This window comes from Mastomys coucha, unplaced genomic scaffold, assembly GCF_008632895.1.
Source record: "Mastomys coucha isolate ucsf_1 unplaced genomic scaffold, UCSF_Mcou_1 pScaffold6, whole genome shotgun sequence".
Lineage (NCBI taxonomy): Eukaryota > Metazoa > Chordata > Mammalia > Rodentia > Muridae > Mastomys > Mastomys coucha.
This window is the reverse complement of record NW_022196912.1, coordinates 112896832-112915943: the sequence shown is the minus strand read 5'-3', so window position 1 is coordinate 112915943 and position 19112 is coordinate 112896832. Positions and strand designations below refer to the sequence as shown.

At 41.4% G+C, this 19112-nt stretch overlaps 1 protein-coding gene across 10 annotated transcripts in view; it reads left to right on the top strand.

The window, feature by feature from the left end:
- The first annotated feature begins 6353 nt into the window (after positions 1–6353).
- The window catches only part of Eml5 (EMAP like 5), a 119024-nt gene continuing 106265 nt past the window's right edge, over positions 6354–19112 (top strand). For 9 of the 10 annotated variants that reach the window (XR_004114718.1, XM_031357754.1, XM_031357753.1 and 6 more), the window contains exon 1: positions 6355–6998. Coding sequence is in view for 9 of the 10 variants with exons in the window: in XM_031357754.1 (XP_031213614.1) it covers positions 6802–6998 (197 nt within the window). In the remaining variant the exon portion in view is untranslated. Of the gene's footprint in view, positions 6999–19112 lie in introns of all 10 variants that reach the window. The other variant, XM_031357752.1, reaches the window with a different exon arrangement.

Genomic DNA, 19112 nt, shown 5'->3' with positions numbered 1-19112 from the left:
GTCTTCTCTAGACACCTCCTGATCCTCAGCAGTGGGCTTGGTGGTTGTTGCTTATTTCAAGGTTGTAGTGGGGATGGGAGGAAGTGCTGGGTTTTTTTGGTTCAACCTTTAAGGCTTTTGGGTGGGGTTTTCTTCCCACAAAGGCTCCGTCATCAGAACAAATGCTATCTCTTCTTCCTACATGAGTAGTATCTAGAGGATCTGCATTTGCCTTTGCAGAAAATATCTTTCTGTGTCAAAATTAGCTTAAAAATTAGCACTTGGTACAGCTTAATGGGAAATCTATTTTGATATCTTTTCTGTATCCATTTCTTTAATGTAGTAAATAATAATAAGGCTTGATCAAAAATAAGGCTTAATAATGAATACTGAGCAGAAAAAAATCTCTTTTAATAAAAGCAAGTTCAAAGCTGGGTGTGGAGGACAATTTCTGTAATCCTAACACTTAGGTGACAGATGTAGAGGGATCAAGAATTCAAGGCTGGGCTGGAGAGATGGCTCAGTGGTTAAGAGCACTGATTGCTCTTCCAGAGGTCCTGAGTTCAATTCCCAGCAACCACATGGTTACTCACAACCATATGTAATGGGATCTGATGCCCTCTTCTGGTGTGTCTGAAGACAGTGACAGTGTACTCACATACATAAAATAAACAAATGAATCTTTAAAAAAAAAAGTTCAAGGCCAACCTCATCTATACAGCAAGCTGGAGGCCAGCTAGAGCTAGCTGAGACTCAGTCTCAGAAACAAAAAATCATGCAAATTCAATCCATAATTTTATTGTAACTTCTTATTTATGGTGTATTGCTTATTTATATTTTTCTTTGTTGTTAAAGAGCCGTGTGTGTGTGTGTGTGTGTGTGTGTGTTTTATTTTTCCGAACATAAATCGTTTAAAACATAGCGTGTATGCTAGATTCTAGATTACTCCCTCACAGCACCAGACCTCATGATTCACACATGAGCACTCAATTTCTGTTTCGTGATGATTATGGTCAAAGTTCTTAGCTCTTTTCTTTCTGTAAACTGCTTTTCAAGGATAGAACTTTTGGTGCTGCCTGGAAGACAAGAGATCAGAAATCAAGCTGCCAGAACAATCAGTTCCTTCTGAGGAATGTGATGAAAGAAATGGGTTGATTCCTTCCACGCCTTTCCGCTAGCTTCCAATGGGTTTAGGAATCCCTTGGTGTTCTTTAGCTCACCTCAGCCTTCATCTTTACATTCTCCATCTGCGAGTTTCTACGTTCAAATTTCCCTTTGTGTAGGGATGCCAGTCGCGTTGGACTCACTATTCTGGGGTGGACCTTTATATCTACAATAAAATCTTACTCTTGCTTCTCTACCTTGCCTCTTGCCCCTTTGTTCTCCCTCTCTCCCCATCCCCCTCCTCCTCTCTCCACGTGTTCATGGCCGGCCCCTACTTCTCTACTCTCTCCTTCTCTCTGCCTTTCTCTGCTTCTGATACCCTCGTAATTCCCCTCCCCATGCCCTAAATAAACTCTATACTATACCGCCATGTGTCTGGTTCCTCAGGGGGAGGGGATGCCTCGGCTTGGGCCCGCGGAGGCACCCCTTCCCCCACATCTCGCCAGAACATATTCTTATAGCTCCTTCTCTTTTTATGATCACAACCCAAAGGAGTTAGCTCTGTTCAAAAAGGAAAAGGGCAAAACAGGAGGTGCCTACAACATCATGGGGCACGTTGTGGGCAGCATCATAAACAAGCCAGTTCAGGGGAAGAGAACCTGCCAAGAGAATTAATATGCAGATTGAGCCTATTAAGCACCCCGAGAGCCATGGCAGGCACCTGAAATCAGCGAAGGAAAGGCATCCGAAGAAAGGAAGCCAGAGAGAGGCACCTGGGTTCAGCTGAAGCGCCAGCCTGCTCCACCCACAGAAGTACAGTATGTGGAGACTGACCACAAAGGAGCCTGAGCTGTTGGGCTGCAAGAGTCTGGTCCCTCTGAGTTCAGCTCTTCATGTGCAAAAAGACCCAGACTGCTAACAATTTTTAAAATAAAATAAGATGTTACATGGCAATTCCCTATGAACTAGCAAGTTTAACTTGGCTTGAACTCCAAGTTTGTTTTCTTATTAGAGTCCTTGGCTTCCTCTGGTCCCTTTCTGACAAGGATCTTTTTCATGTGGCATTGCTTCCCACACAACAGCTCAGAGGAGAAGCTGCCTTTCTTCTGTTAAAGAAAAGAAAAGAAAAGAAAGAAATCTACCCAACAATTCATGAGTGAGTAGTGAATTTGTCATCTCTCTGCCTTCATCCGCCCTCATCTTCCTGGAGGTACTAATTCAGCCTTATCCCTCAGACAGAATTTTTCAGCCCACATTCTGCTCCTTTAGCATCTCCTTTTCTGGGCCAGGCACCCACTCAGGTCTTTCCCTAAGCAAACAGAATTCTCTTCTCATGAAAACTTCTGAAAAATAAGGTTCTCTTGTTACATGTATTTTTAAAGGCTCTCACAAAACGTACCCAGATAGGTTTTAAAATTACCCATATCACACATCTTAACACATTGGTATCTTTTGTTCCAGTTGTCATTATATTATATAACTGGGCTCACTTTATAGATACATGTATATGTGTATTTCTGCTTTAAAATTGTATGCATTCTATTAGAAAGTTGTTAATACTGCCAGAATATATCAGACTTCTTTTCCAGTGATTTTTATAATATTTTTGACATATTGACTGGATGAGTTTGCTTAAAATTTTCCTTCTTGTTAGGCATTTTGGAGTCTACACTGTTATTTTCCTAGCATGTGTTATAGTAAATACTTTTATTTATTTATTTTTTGTAATGCTGAGCTTAGTAAGTGCTAGGCAAGCACTCTAATAAAAACTTATTTTTATTTTTATTGGTTTGTCGAGACAGGGATTCAATGTGTAACAGTCCTGGCTGTCCTGGACTCATTTTGCAAACCAGGTTAGCCTCAAACTCAGAGAGATCTGCCTGCCTTTGCCGCCTAAGTGCTAACAGTGTTCACACCAGGCTTCTCCACTTTTTGCTATTATATTGGGATGAATTCTCCTTGGGGAATTGATGAGCCGAAGAAGGTCATCATAAGTTTCCAGACACAGAATTTCCTTTCTACAGATAATTCAAGCACTAAGGAATTCAGACTCTAAAGTAGGGGTAATTGGAATTTGAACTGAACTATGGCAGTGGGCGGGCTGGGAGAGTGAGTGTTGATGTAGAGACAGGAATGGGAGCCAGTGAGGACTTGGTTGCTGTGCTTGGTGCTTGGGAGGTGGGAAGTATTGAGGATCAAAAGGAAACTCATCCTGCCAGTCTGCATAACTAAGGTGATACTGATTGGTTTTTAAAATTTACTAAAAAAAAAAAAAGAGGTGATGGTTAAGGTATGCAGATGTGTAGGAAAAGATAATTTGGTATGGGCCTTATTTTATTTTGATTATATGCCAATTTTTAAAAGCTTTGGGGGAGTCTAATAGGCTTGTGGAATCATTATTCTCAGGCAGGGGACATCTGTTGTTTTTGCCAGTCAGACATCTGGCTCTCCTTCACAGGAGGAATTTCGGGTGCCAGTCTGGTTTAGAAGGAGTCTTGTCCCAGAGCTGCATTTATTTACACCTGTTTTAAATTAAATTGCAGGTGTCTTTGGTTTGGTAGATGAAGACAGGGGATGATAGAGCATCCAAGTCATCCCCAAGGATCGCTAGTGGCATCCATCGTTTTTAAACTGGAAGGCTGAGTCTTTCCCATTCTCTCTTCCTGTGGCTTTGACCCGCCTGGCACTACTCTATGGCTTCTAAAGGGGATCCACAACTCAAGTCAGTTAAGCTATTTCCACAGGGATTCCAAGTTAAGGGGGATTGGTTTACAGATGGAGCTGTTGGCAATTATTTTGCTTGTCTGTCAACTGAACCAACACCAGGTAAATCTGGGTTAAGTCTAATGACCTGATTCTGATTCTAATGATTGGTATCCTCGCTTTCAAGTACATTGACGTACTTTTCAGTCTTTTGAGTTATTATAATTCTCTTTAATCTTAAGGCAGTTGGGATGGATTTCAATCACGTACAACCAAATGAATTCTGACTAATACAGTAATATCAGAAAATGATTGTTTTCAGGTAAAAATAAGCGATGTCCTATTGTAAGCACATAATATTTTGTTTTACATTTAATGATTGAGATAGAAATAAGGAACATCCGTGCTAGGTTCTGTGCACAAATAAGAGTGAGCAAAGGCGTGGGTGTAGAAATTAAAACATTATTATAATTTATAACTGCCTGAAGTCAATAGCTATGTCACAAATTTCAGCAATGCATGTTTTACTTGCTTTACTTCATATGTGTATATGTGTTTATGTATGTACACATGCATGTGGACATGCCTTTGCATGTATGAGTAGAGGCAAGAGGTCAATGTTGAGTGTCTTCCCCTATATATCTTATTAAAATTTTAATATCACATTTTTTTGTGTGTGACTGTCAGGGGCACGAGTGTAAGTGGGAGTCAGAGGACAACTTGTGTGGGTTGCTTCTTCATCACATACATGGTTCTCAGGGATCAAACTTCGGTTATCAGACACAGTGTCAAGCTCCTTTACCTACTGAGCCATTTTGCTAGCCCAGTCTTTCACTGAACCTGGGCCTCAGTCGTTTTAACTGGGCTTTATGGTCAGTGAACCATACACTGACCCATGACACACCTATCTCTACCTCCCTAGCATTCGGCTTTTTATGTGGGACCTGGAAATGCGAAGCTCAGTTCTGGCACTTAATTTTGTGGCAAGCACTTACCTTCTAAGCCATCAGCCCATTGCTGAGCTTATGTTTTTTTTACAGGCTGGAGGATACATATCACAGTGCTGACACATGAGCAGAAAACCACACATAACTCCATTTGCTTGAATTGTAGAATACACTTCACATATCTGAACTATATAGCTTCAGACTGGACTAGAACGCAAAAGACAGCTCACCAAAGGATATTGTTCTCTGACTTAGAAGGTTCACCCGATGTTTACTTGTTGAGCCATATCTGGGGTCTAGTTGCCACATTATATTTGCATGACTTTCTGAAAGCGATAACCTGTCCTCCAGGGTAAAAGCTTGACTGCCCTCTCTGCCGAGACACGGCTAACATTGCTTAGAGAACTGATTTGCTTTCCTCTCTCAAGTATTCATGAGTGGTTCATTTTCTAGACACCGCTGGGCCTCAGTCATCTCTTTTGGTCTTAAGTTGTCATTTGAGGATGGCTTAATTAAGAATGTTTTTTGCTTCAAACTCTACCCTTGGGTCATTAAAAATTGCAATGGAAAATATGATAATGGGAAAATAAATTATTTAAATCTATTATTAATCTCAAGTTCTTAAATATGTATCATGGGATCTGTAAAACACTGTGTTGAAAAAAATCTCTGTACTGAAAGAAATTCTTATTCTTCTACACCCTGTCTCATAAAAATTTTATGTAGCTCATGATTAGTATTTCACAGATGTACAGCAACAAATATTTAATTTTTTTCTAAGTGTATTGCTTGAATTTACATAGTCAACATCTCTTTCAGACGCAGTCTACCTGATCACAATTATTTAGACCATCTGATTTCACAATTACCCTACAACATGCCCTTCTTTATTTTAATTAAGAGATAATTGCTGCTATCCAAAACAGCAACTGAAAGATCAGCCAGCCAAGGGGGGAGTGTTGGTGGTTTTAGTGGGGGTAGTGATGCACATTTGTAGTCTCAGCATTCAAGAGGCAAAAACAGGAGGATCACAGAGTTTGAGGCTGGTTCAGCAACAGTAGTAACAAATCCAGGACTCTTAATTAGGACATTGTATCTAATGTGTCGAAAGTACATTTGCGAGGTTAGGTTTTATTCTTGCCAAATTTCTGGACCAGAGAGCACCATGATAAGCAAACACACACACACACACACACACACACACACACACACACACACACACACACACACACACACGCATAAGGTATGGAGGAGGAGGAGGCGATTAATGAAGTTAACATTCTGGTGTTAATTCATAGGCATATGAAATAACTGAGGCCACTGTAAAAGGGCATGCGAGATTCCCGAGAGATTGCTGAGCAAGAAAACCTAGCAACAGGAATCCAAATTTGAGGGGCTGGCTGGGTGGGGGGGTAATCCAGGTCTCGCGAGGGTGGGAACCGGTGCTTAGATCTTGGAAGGGAGGCCTGCGGGTTAGCAACAGTCTGGTGGTGAGCAGGGAGCTCGCAGACTCTGCTCCACTCCGGGAGGGGCGGGGCCACCCGAGAGGCGGGGCTAGCCTACGGGAGGGGCGGGGCTAGCACGTTCGGGGGCGGGGCCGCGCGTCTCCGCCCTCCCGCCGCTCAGCCGGGCTCGGGAGCGCGCGGCGCGTCTCCGCCGGGCTGTGGAGGCGAGGTAGCGGCTGTGCTGGAGCGCCGCAGGTGACCCGGGTGGGGAGTCCGGAGCGCGGGGCCGGCTGAGAAGAAGCGGGCTTGGAGGCGCGCCCCGGTCCCCCTCTTTTTAGCTCGGTTGTCTCCCGAGCCTTGGCACCGGGCTGAGGGAACACGGCGAGCTCCCAGACGCGCAAAGCTCGCGGCCGGCCGGCGGCGCTCGCGGCCTCAGCATGATCGGTGAGGCGAAGCTTCTCCTCCCGCCCGTGGGCTGAAGCGGCGGCGGCAGCCACGCAAGCGAGATGCACCTGCCGGGCTCGGCTTAGCGAAGCGTCCGGGCCGCCTGCGGGAGAGCTTTCGTCACCCAGCCCCGGCGGCGACCGCGGGCCCGAACCGCAGCGACGGGTGGGCGCACCGACATGGCGGCTCGGAGCGCCCCGAGCTGCCACCTGCGGCTCGAGTGGGTGTACGGCTACCGGGGCCACCAGTGCCGCAACAACCTCTACTACACGGCGGCCAAGGAGATAGTGTACTTCGTGGCGGGGGTCGGCGTGGTGTATAGCCCGCGGGAGCATCGGCAGAAGTTCTACCGCGGACACAGCGACGACATCATCAGGTACGGGCTCGGGGAAGCGGGGAACGGGGATTGTGTGTGGGGGGGTGTGGGATGGGGGCTGGGGACCGGGACACCGCTGTCACCCCTGCCGAGCGCTCTCGGAGTTTGCAGCAGCCTGTCCTTCTGGAAGTCGTGACCGTTCCCGCAAAGGAGCTTCACCCAGGAAAGCAATGTGCATCTCTCCGGTTCGGAGCCCACCCACTTCCCATTCCGCTTTCCGCAGCGCCCTATTCTAAGGGAGCCTCCTTGGGATCCTTAAGGATGCTCCGCAGGCCATTCGCTTTAATGGATTTGTGACCTTTCCCGTTCCATTGGCATCAGGGTTTTAGACTCCGTGATTAGTTTCTTGTTAAAAGGAAATCTTGTTTAGCTAGGGATAGGAGATACTTAACAGAAAACTAACCCAAGCTCTGCAGTACTCAACTCTTGGCCATAGTTATTCGTTCAGATTTCACTATCAGCAGTTATCAGCAGAGAGCAAAGAAACTCGGATGTTATGCTCAAGGCAGTTCCCTGGAGGTTAGAATTCGCACGCTGGAAGGCACTTTGAGGCTATGTCTTTTATGAGACATAACCCCACACTGATTTCCAATTCTGTTTATCTTCATCCAAGTAACCTTAAGTTTACTTTCCTATTAGTAATTTCAATCACAGGGTGTGTGTATCTTGCTCTTTATTGATCTGAGTCTTAACGTTGGCGGCAATGTTTGGTAAGCTGACATATAAAGGGTAATTTTCAACATCTCGGTAGAACTTTGATGTTAAATTAGGAGCGTTTGAATTGATTATTGCCTCAAGCACATTTCTTTCTTCTATCAAAGTGAATGTATTACAGAAAAATTTGAGAATGTTTGTGTTGTTGCTTCTGAGTTTGTTTGTTTGTTTGTTTTTTGAGACAAGGTTTCTTTGTATAGCCCTGGGCTTCTGAGTTCTTGACACAGATTCTGTGAACAGGCATATTTATTTCTTCATGGATGTTTCAAATTAGGCACTTCAAAATCAGTCTAGTGGTTTGATGCAAGATGCCCTGGTGCTGAAACTCCACCAGAGTTTGTGTTATGTTAGCTCGATGTACATACATGAGGGGGAAGGGGACCTCAGGCAAGCAAAAGGTCAGGTAGGATGGAGCAAGGTAAAAGTTAACAGGATGTAAGACTGCAGAGAAGGGAAGGCTTGCGGGGGTTTTCTCATCAGTCACCTGTCCATTAGACACTGCAGGGAAGGTTTTGCGGATTCCAGATTTTGGAAAGGACTCCGACAAGCAGTTTTATTTTTCTCACTTTAGGAATCTTCTGTTGTGGTGGTAGTCAGGGCTTGAGACCTAGTGAAAGTCCAAACTCACTGGTTTGAACAGAAGTTATAGACACTGCCGATCTTATTGTTCACCCCCAAGATGAGAGTTATCTCATTTTCTTGCCTTTTCCCTCTTCCCTGCCACATCTGTCCTTCTCTATGGATTGGGTCTCTAGCGTCACAAAACTACATGAGTAGCTTTGAGTAGCAGCCTCCCACCAGATATTATTAGGTTAAATTAAGTAAGTGGAGAAGGTGTGAAGGGTACGGAGAACCTGATCATGAGTGCAAGAGCCTGTTTGTATGGAAGCTTTCCAAAACTTGATGGTTTTATTTGAGGGGAGATGAAGTTATGCCTTCATTCTTCTAGCAGTAGTTAGAGGCTGCGTTATATATACCACACTGCTTGACGTTTTTTGTTTTTATCATACTGATGATTGAATGGGCCTCACAAATAGTTAATCGCTGGGTCCCTGAGCTACACTGACTGATTTTTATATTTTCTCTGAGTAAACTGTAAGGAAGATTGTGCTTTTGCCTCCTGCAAAAGTTGTGCAACCCATACACACATCTCAAAGCACTTCACATTGCAAACACAAGCTACAAGTCTGTGATTTGATGCAACTGATACATTATTATATAATCTGTGGCAATTTAAAAAGATCTGAAATGTTGTTGTGGACAGTAAAATCTAAAGCATACAGTGTATTAAAGATTGTGGCACAAATTTAGTGCAGTACTAAGAATATAATTGAGAAATGAAAGTACTTTGGAAATTGTATTTCAGATAATAATGATAAATTATTCTTGTGAAATAAAGCAGTCAAAGATTAAAACCTGTTTTTTTTTTCAATTCAGTGCTTCACCTGTAAGCAGTTCCCTATAACACATTTTATTACATCTTACATTTGTCTGCCTTCTTTTGCCCTTATCTATTCTTCTCTAGTCATTATTCTTTTACTGCTAATTATTCAATGCCAAAGTAATACAGGATGTTTTCTTTGTGTGCTCTCACCTGTGTGTTTCAAGTTCTGTTGTTTCAATTTCTCTATTAGGTATTTGCAACAGTTTTTAGACTGTTATACTATATTGAAAGCTCTATATTTAGGGTAAGATGCTTATCAATGGCCTGGTTTGTATTTTGAAACTTTTGCTAACTGGTTTTCCCAAAGGATCTGGTAGCATTTAAATTATGTTTTTTCTTGTTATTTATTGCCCACCAACATTTATTTTGCAAAGTAGCATATAGTACCAAAAGTTTTCAAATCATGTATACCAGGAAGGATCATGGATGGCATATAATTAATTTGGTATGGGTTTTTTTTTTTGTTTGTTTGTTTGCTTGTTTGTTTGCTTTGAGACAAGGTTTCTCTGTATAGCCTTGGCTGTCCTGGAACTCACTCTGTAGACCAGGCTGGCCTCGAACTCAAATCTACCTAACTCTGCCTCCCAAGTGCTGGGATTAAAGGCATGCACCACCACTTCCTGGCTTGGTATGTTTTCATATTAGCCTCTGGTTGACTCAGTTGTTACATTTTATAGATCTAGAACTTGAAATGTTTTAAAATTAATTCCATCTATTCCTTCAAAAGACTTATTTCTCTCTCTTTTCCTTAAAGACTCAGCTTCAGTATTCTGGGAAACAGTACTCTGGTGTGTTGTGCTCTTGTGTTATAACAGAATATTTAAAGGTTGTTTCATTATTTTCACTGCCCCCTCTCACATTTATTTACCTTTGGTTCTATTTCACTGTAGCCATATCTCTCAGGGTCACCAGTGACTTATACATTGCCAAATCTACTGGCTAGATGTCAACTCACATCTTTTTGATTTTTTGTCACCACTTGACACATTTGTTCATGCCTACCTTTTAAAATACTTCTCCAAAAATTTAAAAGTTGATACATAAAACTAAAAATTGTACAAAATTTGAAATGTGTATATATTGATTAATGGTTTAAGTCTGTGTAAAAATGTTTCTGGTCTTAAACCTTTATCATTTCTTTTTGGTGAAAAAGAAAATTAAAAAAAAACCTTCTAGTTTTATGAAATATAGAGTTCATTTTCCTTAACTGTAGCCACCCTACTGTGCAGTAGCATACCGGATTTCATAGTCCTAACTGTAACTTAGGACACACTAATCATCCTTTTTCCATCCTTCCCTTCTGCCATGTTTTTCTCATTTTTTTTCTTGTAACAACCAATCTACTCACAAAATTGTGTGAGAAAAAAAGTCAACTCCATATAAGTATGATCTGTAGTTGTTTTATTTCATGTAACAGTTGATCTCAAGTTCCATCCATGTTATCAAAATGATAGGATTTTGTATTCTGTCTCAGGGTTTTATTGCTGTGAAGAGACACCGTGACCTTGCCATCTCTTATAAAGGAAGACATTTAATTGGAGCTGGTCTATAGTGCAAAGGTTTAGTCCATTATTGTTAGGGCAAAAAGCGTGACAGTGTGCAGGCAGACATGGGGCTGGAGAGGGAGCTGAGAGTTCTACATCTGGGTCTGCAGGCAACAGGAAAAGGACTCTCAGCCATTAGGCCTAGTGTGAGCTTCTGAGACTTTAAAGCCCATCCCCTAGTGACATACTTCCTCCAACAAGGCCACACCTCTTAGTGGTACCAACTTTTATGAACCTGCAGGGGCCATTTTTGTTCACACTACCACATCCTCTTTATGGCTAATAGTATTTTATTGGGGTGTGTCTGTGTGTGTGTGTGTGTGTGTGTGTGTGTGTGTGTATGTCTGTGTGTGTCTGTGTGTGTGTAGCTAAGGAGAAAGAAGCAGGACTATAACATTTTAGGTAGTTACTCTGATAGGGCAGAAAGGAGGCCTCACTGTTATGATACTCTAGAGACTGAGAAGTCAGGAACTACATAGTGTAGGAGTCTGAGTAAAGGATATACTATGCAGAGGGACTCTTCTCTATGGGAGCTCTGGAGTAGAAGTCCTACTGGATTTGAGGAACAGTAAGAGAATTGTTGTGGCTGGAGTATTCTGAACACGGGTTCAGTGAGGAGTAAAGATGAGATGAGCAGATTATGTAGGACCTTGCTGAGAGTTTTTGCCTGTTCTCTAAGACTGGAAGTCATTTTATCAGTTGTGGTTGTTTGAATAAGCACAGCCCCCATAGGCTCATTGATTTGAATGCTTAGTCATCAGGGAGTGATACTGCTTGTGAAGGAATAGGAGGTGTGGTCTTGTAGGAGTAGATGTGGCCTTATTGGAGGAAGTGTGTCACTGGGGTTGGGCTTTGAGGTGTCAAAACTCAAGCCAGGCCCAGTGTCTATTTCTTCCTGCTGCCTTTGGATGTAGTTTTAGAATTCTTAGTTACTTCTCCAGCACCATGTCTGCCTGTGTGCTGCCATGCTTCCTGCCCTGCTGAAAATGGACTAAACCATCTGAAATTGTAAACAAACTCCAATTAAATGCCTTCTTTTATAAGAGTTACCATGGTTATGTGTCTCTCACAGCAATAGAACACTGACTAAGACAACTAATGAAGTTATTGGCTTAGAGAATAACAAATTTGCAGTGGCTTCTGTATTCAGGATATCCTGGAGAAGAGAGTCAGGAAAGCACGGAAAGCACTTAGGGGGCCGTTGTGTTTCATTCCAGGAGTGTTGCTGGCTTGGACCAGTCATGAGATATTGGGAGGAGCAACAGGGAAAGCAGTGAGAAAGGCCAAATCCTGGGTTTATTTTAAAGATGGGAGCAGCATGATTGACTAATGAATCATATGCAAATTATAAGAGAAAAGGAAGACAATAATGATCATAGAAATTTGGATCTGAATATTTGGAGAATTAGAGTTAGCTGCTATTGAGTTGGGGAAGATTGTGGGAAACATTTTTTGGTTGGGGGGGAGGGAAAAATCGGAAGCCCTGTGTTGGAAGAGTTCAATGGAGAAACCTCGTGGACAAGTAAGTATGGTTATAAATTAGACAGCTGGACATGTGTGTCTGTAACTCAAGGAAGCAGTCTGGTATGGCTAGTATAAATGGGTGTTACCAGCATGTAAGTAGTAAGACCACGAATCTCAATGAAGTCACCAAGGTAGCAGGTATAGACAGAGAATGGATCTGAAAATGGATTTCTGTTGTGTTGCAATATTCAAATGCAGGAGAGATGAAGAATGAAGTAACAAAAATGTGGCCAGAGGAGCAGTGAGGTTACCAAGTTACCAAGGGAAAGTGAGGTTATGGGTACATCAGATATAACCAAGCCTGCTTCCCACTAGTCAAGGTATTAGCTGTCCTGTGGTTATTACATTACAATTATAAGACCTGCCGTGGAGACCATTATGTTCCAATGATAAGGGGAAGAAGTAAAAATGGGCTGTTATTAATACAAAAACCTAGCACCCTTCAAGATTTATTTAAAACAAAGAACCAAACAATTTCATGTGGTTGGCGGCCCTGGCTTCTTACTGTTCACAGTATGGTCTTCAGATTAGCCGTAGGAACATTGCCCAAAAACTTATGAGAAATACAGATCCTTTTCTTTTCTTTTCCCTCCCTTCTTTCCTTCCTTTTTTTTTGAGACCATCCTGGAACTCACTGGAAATATTCTTATGTTTTACACAATGAGTCAGCTTGCCATAGTTGTGACACAATATCTGAGAACAGAATTTAAAAGAAGAAAATCTATATTTTTGCTTATGGTTTTCAGAGATTTCAGTTGAAGGTTTTTGTTTTTGCTTAGGGTCTCGAGGCAAGGGAGAATATCATAGTACAGTAAGTGGTAGAGGAAGCTGCTCACTTTAGGGCAGCCAGGAAGCAGGTAGAGTGGGAGAGGAAGAAGACCAGAAGAAGGAAGGGGAGAATGAGAAAGAGGGAGAAGAGGCAAAGAATGAAGGGAGAGGGAAAAGTTACCTGGAAATTGTGTACCATCCTCACTTCCAACTACAGAAGGCATTCGTTCCTTCTCCTTCCCATTATATTGAATCTATTCTTTGTGTCCTTTGCAAATACTCTATCAGGATCAACAGTACTAGATACTACCCCTAATGTGGAAGGTTGGGTTTCATACTCATTTCACTACATGGTTGGGGATGATAACAGCACAGGTAGTTTTTACTAAGTATGCTTCTCTAGTGTTTACGTAACTGTTAACCGGGTCTAATCACTTCAGTGGTTATCATCTATAGGCAGTATGGTTCATCAAGGAAGGGTATATTTTCAACCTAGAGTGGAAAGTATAAGGCGAGTGTAGTCTTATAACACAGATGATGACTGACACCAGAGTTCACATTTAGTTGAATGAGACTTTGCTGATTGTTAGCTAATGGACAATGTGTTTAATGCATAAAACATGATCCCTCATAGTAGAAATCTTATCTGGGACTTGGGTGCTAGATTGAGAAGCAAAGCCTTACAAAAGGTAGTTTTTGATAGCTGTATTTTTAAAAGATTATATAGCAAGTTGAAATCAACATAGTAGGGATGATGAAAGATATTCTAGGTGTTCTCTTAGAGTTTTATTGCTATTTTAAATTAGTAATACTTATCATAGAAAGCTGAAGGCCACAAAAAATATTTACCCACAATCTTGTGATCTAGAAATACCACACGTTGTAGATTATTGTATTATTATTATTATATTTCTATTATCACTTGTGAGCTTTTTTGGTACATACAGTCTTGAGCAGTTGATGTAATATTATATGTAATGTATAGAGTATGTTTTTACTTAATATGATAACAGGAGCTTTTCATAATATGAAAAAGTCCCTATATTTTTAGTTGGTGTTTAGGTTTTTGTTGCTATAATGGATGGGTTGACAGCATTTTCATTAGGGCTTTTCTTTGTTGGGGATTAATTTATTCAAACTTTCTTTTTAATTTTAGCAGCTTCTTTGGGAATTCAGTTAGCAAATATTGATTTAATAACTAAAAGGACTAATCATTGTTTTAGGTGCTTAGGTTTAGAAATGATTTTTTAAAAAAAAAAGCTGTGTGTATATGTGTGTGCCTGTGCACATGCACACACAAAATCTCTGCCCTGTTGGTTGGCATATGGATTTTAGTGGAAAGAGTAAGGTCATACATATACAGAAGGGATTTTTAGATAGTTGATCATTACTGTAAATGTACGATAATGTATAGAACATATTGAAAAGACCTTGAGTAGTTAGAGCTTGTCAGGACAAGATATGTTTGCCCTAAAGGGTGAATGAGGCAAAGATTTTGGAGATCATTCTAGACAAAAACTTAAAAAGCACAATTATCTTGACCTTTTTATGGGATAGAAAGGAGTATGTGGCTGGAGTGGACAAAGGAGAAGTAGTATAGGCTAAGGCTTGAGAACGTCCTGAGGGACTCCATCCAGGTAGGAGTTTGTTCTAGATCAATGGGAAGCTGTTGGAGAGTTTTAACCAAGTGGATGGTAAGGTCAGATTTATGTTGTTGTAAAAGATTACCCTGGGACCAATGAGATGGCTTGTCAGGTAGAGATGATTGCCATATGAGCCTGATGACCTGAGTTTGGTCCCTAGAAGCCAAGCAAAGTAGCAGTAGAGAACAGACTCCACAAAGTCTGATCTCCACATACAGTCTATTGCATGCCCTACGCCCTGTGGGAAAACTCTACTAATAAGGTTGAAATCCACCGTGACTGGATAGCCTCTGGGCTCAACACAGTATAGGAGACTTCTTTCATTAGCAGGACTTCTTCTTGTCTGGGGAATTCTAAGCCCCTACATATGCTTCTACCTGAGGAATGTCACGTAGCCACAATTAAGATTACAGGATCAATTTCCTTCCTCCTAATAAGAACCTGTTCAGCCAGCACCTGAAATGCTTCTCCACGCTAATGAGGCATTTCAGGTACCCTAAGCCCCAAGCCTTTGCCCATTCTGGATGTTCTGACCCTCAGTTCCCCAAAACTTTGTAAGCTGTGAATATGCCTCTTGATAGCTGGTCCTAGTGTGGTTATTCACCACATGTACTCACAAGACTTCTGAACCACCCCCCCCCCCATCCCCAGGGGGTGGGGGAAGACCCACAGCTCCCAGTAAAGAATAAATAAAACCTTTTTTTTTTTTTTAAATCATCTAGGCTATATTGAGGGAACCCTAAAACAGAGTGTTAGCATTTTGTCTAAGCTCCACCCCACAGTTACCAGGCAACAGCCAGGTATGCCTGACTCACTATAAAAGGGGCTGCTTGACTCCTCCTCTCTCTCTTGCTCTTCCCTTCCCCTCTCTCTCTCCACATGCTCCTGTCCGACCTCTACTCCTCTACTTCTTCTTTCTCTCTCTCTCTCTCTCTCTCTCTCTCTCTCTCTCTCTCTCTCTCTCTCTCTCTCTCTCTGCCTCTACTACCCTCTTAACTTCCCTCCCCATGTCCTAAATAAACTCTGTTCTGGCTGGTCCCTCAGGGGGAAGAAATGCTTCAGCAAGGGCCCATGGAGGTACCCCCTTCCCCCACACCTAACCACATATCCACCAGAACATATCCCCCCACTTTATCTTTTTTATAAATACATCAGAGAGCAACAAAGGAGAGAAGATGAGTAGTCAGAAGGCTACTGAGTAATCCTGGTATATGGTGAATGCTGGCTGGAATAAAGATAACACTAGAAAAGATATGGGTGGTGATAGAGGCAATAAGATGGGCTGGTGGAATCACATAAGGAGTCAGGATGGAATTTAGATTCTTGATCCAAGCAATAAACTGCTTCAGGTTTTTAGCTAGAACAATAAGACAAGAGGAGAAACTAAAAGGGATGCAAGTAGGAAAAAAGTCAAAGTATTCCTGTTTGCAAATGATAGGATTCTATACATAAAGGACCCTAAAGACTCCAGCAAAACCTCTTAAAACTGAAGGATACTTTCAGCAAGATGACAAAATATAAAATTAGCACATAATAATAAGTAGCCTTCTTATATACATATGCAGACATGCAAACATACTGAAAAATTAGGGTAACAATCCCATTCAGCACACAAAAAACAAACCCCATTCCTGGGAACCAGCCTACACAAAGAAATGAAAGACTTCTATAAAGATAACTTTAAGACTCTGAAGGAAGAAACTGAGTAATATACCATAAGATGCGCATAGATATTGTCAGGGTTAGTATTGTGAAAATGTTCATTCTACTAGAAGAAGTCTACTGATTCAAGCACCCCCAATAAAAATACCAGGGCCTTTCTTCACAGACAGAAAAAAAACCAAAACAACAAACAAACAAACAAACAAACAAACCTCATGATATGTGCACAGGCACAAAAGACCAAGAATAGCCAAATCAGTCCTAAACAAAATGCCAAGTAAGGAGGCATTGCCATACCTAGTTTTAAATTGTATTACAGACCTATGGTAATAAAACCAGGATTGTACTGGCATAAAAGCAGACACATATAGGTCAACATAACTATGGCTACTGGATCTTTTGACAGAGATGTCAAAACTATTCATCAGAAGAAAGACAACATCTTCAGCAAGTGGTACTGGGAAACCTTAATTTCAACATTCAGAAAAATGAAACTAGATCCTTACCACTAATCTTCACAAAGTACAACTTCAAATGGATAAATGGCCAGCTATGCATGTGGTAGGGGCTTAGTGTCTAGAATGTACAAATAACTAAGCAACAAGAACATCAACAAAACTAATCACCGATTAAGCAACTCAGTTTTTAAAATGGGCTGTGGAATGGAACAGAACTTAAAAAAAAATAAAAATAAAAATAAAACAAAAACACCTTACAAATAGCTAGTAAACACTTAAAAGTATTCAACACCCTTAGCCATCAGTGCAGTGTAGATTAAAACTACATAAAGTTTGTAGTATTTTGCATGTTTTCCCTCTTGTTGAACAGACATTATGTTCAAGCAGCTGTTATTACTGTCAGCATATATAGTTCTTTCTCTATAGCCATGCTGATCGTTATATGGTACATAGCTGGGTAGGACTGTTGGTTGCTTCCCTGTCTTGGAAACTTGCAGGATGGCTTCTGGTACCATGAAAACTAGTCTTCAGAAAGGAGACTTTCAGATTTAGCCCATTGTCATCATGCTGGAGAATGTGGTGGCATATACACATAGTCCTAGAGAAACAGCTGAGAGTTCTACATCTGGATCCACACACTGCAGGAAGGGCAAGAGCCTCTGAGCCTGGCTTGGGCTTCTGAAACCTCAAGCCCATCCCCAATGACACATTTCCTGTAACAAAGGCTACCCCTACTCCAACAAGGCTGTATGTCCTAATTCTTCCACTAATTCTGACACTCCCTGGTGACCAAACATTTAAATCTATGAGTCCCTGGGGACTATTCTTATTCAAATCCCATCCTGTGTATGGAGGTAACTAACCACTCTCCTGATTGGCATTAAGGCCTGCTTTATAGAAGGGAGTTCATATGTAGACATGGTCAAAATCTATGGCGAGGGACGTCATAGGCTCTTTTGGAGAACCTATTGATGCTGATGAAAGATGGAGAGGAGTGCTAGGCAGTGGTGGTGCATGCCTTTAATCCCAGCACTTGGAAGGCAGAGGCAGGTGGATTTCTGAGTTCAAGGCCAGCCTGGTCTACAGAGTGAGTTCCAGGACAGCTGGGACTATACAGAGAAACCCTGTCTCAAAAAACCAAAAAAAAAAAAAAAAAAAAAAAAAAAAAAAAAAAAAAAAAAAAAAAAAAAAAAAAAAAAAAAAAAAAAAAAAAAGAAAGAAAGAAAAAGAAAAAAGATGGAGAGGAGTGTGGCATGGCTCTTCGTTGTATAGCATCTCAAAGGGAAGGGAAAGCTCATGAGACTTGGGTATTAAACAAATGATTGTATGTCTGGGAGAACAGAAACTTAGAAGATTCTGGAAGGCCCTTTGTCAGAGCATAAAAAGGAGTAAAAGATTGACAGAGGAGTCTAGCTGAGCTGAAGGGGGATTCTCAGCTGCTGCAAGCTGTGCAGAGAGCTCCAAGGTTGCAGCCTTTGTGAGTTGTCACTGATGTTGGGGTGGGCTTTTCAGTGGTGCAGCTGCTTTTGAGGCATCCTTGTTCCGTATGACTTATCACCCACACCACTGTTAGTAACCCCAATAAAAACTTTTTTTTTTTTTTTTTTTTTTTTTGGTATTTTTCAAGACAGGGTTTCTCTGTATAGCTCAACTCTGTAGCCCAGGCTGACCTCGAACTCAGAAATCCACCTGCCTCTGCCTCCCAAGTGCTGGGATTAAAGGCGTGCACCACCACAACCCGGCTCCAATAAAAACTTTGGTTCACCAGGTTGGACATTGGCATGATTTTTACTTTGGTCTGTTGTAGGTTGCCTTTTGGGGGTGAATACACATTTGTGTGTTATGTTTCCCCAAGAAAAGCCAGTCACATGAGAGTTGCTTATTTATTCCAGACATTTCATGTAAATGAATCCAGAGTACGTGGCCCTTATGTATGTTTTCTTCTGTGTTGTTTTACATTTCAGAGTTCATCTCTGTTGCAGCATGCACTTTCTTTTTTCTCTTTTCAGTTAATGAACATTTGAGCTGTCACGTTTTACTGTTATGAATAATTTTGGCATGAACATTTGTGTAGAGATCTTGTGTGGACATATGTTTTTACTCCTTTTAGGAATGTATCTAGAAATAGAATTGTTGCATCCTATAGTAACTCTGCTAAACTGTTTTTAAACTGACTGTATAATTTTACAGTCTTACAAATAATATTTGCGGATCCAATTTTCTATATTATTTTTATTTAATTATGCCTGGTCCTTTGACATGGATTCACTGTAAGGAGCATTACCATCTTGAGAATATTACATTCTTTCAGGCCTAGAATTGGTGTATTCTATCTTCTGTTTAGACCTTTTAAAATG